Source organism: Wasmannia auropunctata, unplaced genomic scaffold, assembly GCF_000956235.1.
Source record: "Wasmannia auropunctata unplaced genomic scaffold, wasmannia.A_1.0 LD336085.1, whole genome shotgun sequence".
Lineage (NCBI taxonomy): Eukaryota > Metazoa > Arthropoda > Insecta > Hymenoptera > Formicidae > Wasmannia > Wasmannia auropunctata.
This window is the reverse complement of record NW_012026805.1, coordinates 3,310,320-3,315,258: the sequence shown is the minus strand read 5'-3', so window position 1 is coordinate 3,315,258 and position 4,939 is coordinate 3,310,320. Positions and strand designations below refer to the sequence as shown.

Sequence of the window (4,939 nt, the reverse complement as noted above, 5' to 3'; positions counted from 1 at the left end):
TGACAATGTCATGGTTACTGTCTCCTTCCTCTCAAAATACGCCCGAATCTGGCGCTTAAAATCCTGCCACGACGCCACCGATTCCACTGACTGTCGATTATACCAGCCGATCGCGCGATCCGTCAATTGATTCACAGCCGCCAGGACCAAGACCTCATCGGGGATCTGATACATCCTAGCTATACTTGATATCCTCTCCAACCATGGAACAACATTCTCGACCTTCTTCCCGGAAAAAGTAGGAATCAATTTAGATGCGAACTTTACTTGATTCCAGTTATGGAAACCACTCGATCGAGAAGTGGAACTGGGTGACGCCCCCGGCCGCACCTCCGACCCCGACCACTCAGGCACCCCGCTCAGCCGTCGCTCCTGCGGTACATTTAGGGCCTGCAAAACAGCCCGCACAATTTCCTGCATTTCCAAAGCACTTCCGGCATTAACACTCCTTCCGGAATGCCTTCTCACTTCCGTCCCCTGCGCTTGAGGTGGCCGCTCCGCCGCAGTCGCATCCACGCCGGCTTCTTCCCGGGCCGTCTGAGGCTCCTGTTCCTCCCCCGTACAATCCTCAATAACGGGCGGTGTGACCGTAATGGTTTCTGGCCAACCCTGGCGCTCAAAATAATCCGTAATACGATCAAACAATGCGGCGCGAGCACCGCGGATGTCTAAATCATGCTGACGAGCGACCTCTCTCAGCCCCTCAACGTTTAGCTGCTCCAATTGCACCCGACTCATAGCTCCGCCGAACGAATTTCTTCCCTGTTACCTCACCGCCCGATGGCACTCAACAACTGTCCACCGACTCCGGTCGATCAACAGACAATAATCAAACGTCGCAAACAAGGTCACTGCGACCGGCGTCTGTTTGTGAAGAACTCGAATGCTGACAACAATGACTTGCTCCGCCGAACAAAGCGCTCCTGCGCTGATCACGTAAAGGGCACGCTTGCACCGCGTGCTCCGTTTTCCTCTGCCCGTTCCTCCGGCGCAACTAACTTTCTCGAAGCCGTTCGAATTTCTCAACGACTTTCCCGTGGAAACGCACTAACTGCGAAAAATCCTCGAAGTAGATGAGTACTTATCCCACTTCTGATAAATAATCTCGCTGTAAGCTTAACAGCGGGAAGGACAAAGGCACACACGCAGCAATAAATGAGTTGGACAGCGGATCTTGTATATAGGCAATAATGTATTTAATATAAAGTTCCGTATCACAGAATCACTCTAAACAAGAATATATACATATATCGCAGTCGGGGACCGCACACCCCTCTAGATACTCCAGTTTATTCGCCCGGCACGCTCACCGTCTTTCTTTCTTTTTTCGCACGCTCGCTTTCGAAATCGTCAGTACTCTCACCGCGACTCAAAACCTCGACTGACTCCCTTTTGGCCCGCTTACCGCGTACCCCTCGCTCCCCTTCCTCTCTTACTCCGAAATTCCGCACCGTCACTTGCGATTGCCGCTCTATCTAGAGCACTAATTGGTCTTACTCAAATCGCTAGATGGTGCGATCGGCCGGATTCCCGTCAGGCGCTTGCAGTTCGGCCAGCCTGACAATTCTGTTCGTCCCGAACAGCCCTTTTCTTATTTGAATAAATTATATTTTCCTATTACACTTGCATACTTCCACTTTACTTCTTTACAATATTGCCGTATCGTGATACATTATCCATTACAATAAATCAGAGCCGCTTCACTTACAATAGATTCAGTCATATTCTTAGCTATTTAAATAATGTTTTAATACATTTATGCAGTCTTAAAGACAAAATTAAATTCAATAAATTAGTCCTAATTATAGAAATGGAGTCACTGTATAAAATAGGTTTCCTAAAACAATATATATACACTCAACAGCAAAATTAAAGCATCACCCATTCTGATCACTAAAAATAGGCAAATTTCAAGAGAGTGTAACTTCGTCAAAAATGATCGTATCGGAATGATCAAAAAAGCATTTTAAAGCTTAAAGTCTCTTCTTTCGACACACATAATTTATTAAATTACTTACTGATTCTTTACAAAGCTGCACGGATGCAAATGGAGATGCATCAAATCTAAAAATATTTTACCAAGTTTGCGAAGTTCCAAAAACTAAACAAAAAATCGCACGCAAATGAGGTTTACATCGTTCAAAAGCGTAAATCTTTAGCTTTAATTTTAGCACTCGATCAGCAATGTGCGATTTTGTTTCACTGAGTTATTCAACATTGAAGCAAAAACGGTCATTTTTGCTTCAATGTTGAATAACTCGGTGAAAAAAAATCGCACATTGCGACCGATTGGGTGCTGAAATTAAAGCTAAAGATTTACGCTTTCGAACGATGTAAACCTCATTTGCGTGCGATTTTTAGTTTAGTTTTTGGAACTTCGCAAACTTGGTAAAATATTTTTAGATTTGATGCATCTCCATTTGCATCTGTGCAGCTTTGTAAAGAATCAGTAAGTAATTTAATGAATTATGTGTGTCAAAAGTCAAAAGTAGAGACTTTAACCTTTAAAATGCTTTTTTGATCATTCCGATACGATCATATTTGACGAAGTTACACTCTCTTGAAATTTGTTTATTTTTAGTGATCAGAATGGGTGATGCTTTAATTTTGCTGTCGAGTGTATATACCAATTACCAATTTACCATCAATTTCCGAATCAATCTTTATTTTGATTTTTTAAATTATCGGTTCTAATCCACGGTTTTATCTTATCGGCCGACATAATGGTATTTAAAGGTTTTTGCTTAATATTAAAACCATGGTAGAAATATAAGGGTATGCTCATCCGGTGGACGAATTTAGGAGGCTTCTGCGCAGCAGCTTGCCTACGTCACGTTCGTGCAGCCTCGGCAACGTCCGACGTACTTCGGCCGGATAAAATATTGATGCCAGAATTGCCAGACGACCGAACGGTGGACGTATTTAGGTAACGAAACATGTCTCTTGCCAGTTGAAAGCAATTTAGACTGGCTACAATTTATTTCACGTGGCAAGTGCATGTACCCGTCGGAAGAACTTATTAAAACTGCGCGCGTTATGAATGTGGAATTTAGTAAATATCACGGATCAACTCTTTGTAAAGACGAACTTATATTTCAAACACTGGCGGAGAAAATCAAAAATGTAATATACCCAATCAAAATACCCACAGAGGTAATTTTATGCTTAGTAAGAACGCGAACATACATTCGAGTTAGAGAAATTAACCGTGAAATATCATTACAAAATAGAACCAGAAAAAACAAGAAAAAAATATCTAAATTTGTTAATAATTAAACTGAGTTTTTACATATAATTTTATACGACTATGGTCTTTTCCTTTCTAAAAACTTTGACAATTTTTCAGGTGCTGTAATTTCATTATTTGTTTCATTTTAGTTTATTTAACTTAATTTCATACACTTACATAATATATTTGTTCGTTTTACAAAAATTATATGTGTGGAATATATAAACTGATGTGACACAATAATATTTATTACTTATCATTCTCGTAAAATCGTTTCGCTTATTCTTTAATTTATTATTTATTATTATTTATTATTATTTATTATTATTTTATTATTATTCGCTTATTCCTTGCATTGACGCTATCATAATCATTTATTTCATCTTTAAGCGTTTGAATTTGCCACGTAATGATGACGTAGTCAAGCTGCAATTCTCATTGGTTGTCTGGCTGTACCATGCGCAAGAGCATACCCTTATATTTCTACCATGATTAAAACCTGATATATCCGTTATAACATATCGGTTCTTTTTAAGAACAGCTTTAACAAGGTAGGGGCCCTTGTATTTCGGCGCAAGTTTTTGATTGGTTCCCGGTTTATGCTGAAGAACCTTTACCAATACAAAGTCCCCTGCTTGGTACAATGAATTCTTTTTGTGTCGCTTATCGTATTGCACTTTATTGTATTCTTGTAGTCGGCGATTAATGATTTGTGTCGCGTCTCTTGTTTCCCCGCGTTCTTTCTCGAAATCCGCGTCCGATTGTCGAAGAGCATCAATTAGTGAGCGCAAATTTTCGTACCCCTTATAACGCTGATCGTATCCAAGTAGCATCTTACTGGGTGTTGTTCCAATCGATTTATTGAGCGTATTATTGGCTGCGTTCAGCAAAAAAAGCGGCTTTGCAACTGTTGTAAAATTCATTAATATGATTGGTTTATACATTTAGATCCATGAAGAACTAAAGGCAAGAACTAATCATGTTGAAGAATCTCACAACAGTTGTAAAGCTGTTTTCTCTGCTCAACGCAGCCATTGATTACATACTGTGCTTTACTCAAATTACATTTCCAATCGAACGGATCTTCGGACAATTTCGCAAGTGTGGATTTCAAAAACCGATTCACGCGCTCCACCTGGCCATTGGCCCAAGGGGATGCTACCGCTGTCAATACGTGGTATATCTCGTTTTTCTGCATAAAATTAAGGAAATCTCCGGAAGTGAATGCCGTGCCTCTGTCGCTAATAACCCGCTTAGGAAGACCAAACAAATCAAATAAAAGAGACAGATGCACGATAGTCTTGGCTGAACCTGTAGATTTAGTGGCAAACAGCCATACATACTTAGTAAACGAATCGATAACCACTAGGATATACTTAAATTCAACCCGAGTTCCCTCTAATGAGCCGAAGTGATCAAGGTGCAACGTTTGCATTGGCACAGTATCCTTCTTAACGATCTGCAGTTCGCCTTCCGGCTTACCGGCAGCCGTAGAGTACGTCAAGCACTTTACACAATTATCGATATACTGCCTCACTCGCATTTTCAGGCAAGGAAACCAATAGTGTGACAATAACGCGTGAACAGTCTTATCTGTGGACGTAGGTAGTGGTAGATCAGGAGAAGGAGTGCAATGAAGGGTAATCCACAAATGACTCCGGATTCGAATAACAACTTGGAATATATTTTTAGGATATATGTACAAGGGTA

General features: G+C 40.8%; 1 protein-coding gene across 1 annotated transcript in view; it reads right to left on the bottom strand.

The window, feature by feature from the left end:
* Window positions 1-3,603: 3,603 nt before the first annotated feature.
* The window catches only part of LOC105448552, a 2,508-nt gene continuing 1,172 nt past the window's right edge, over window positions 3,604-4,939 (bottom strand). Inside the window, 2 exon segments of the mRNA XM_011687194.1 lie at window positions 3,604-4,136; window positions 4,226-4,884. Of these exon segments, the coding sequence (XP_011685496.1) occupies window positions 3,604-4,136; window positions 4,226-4,884 (1,192 nt within the window).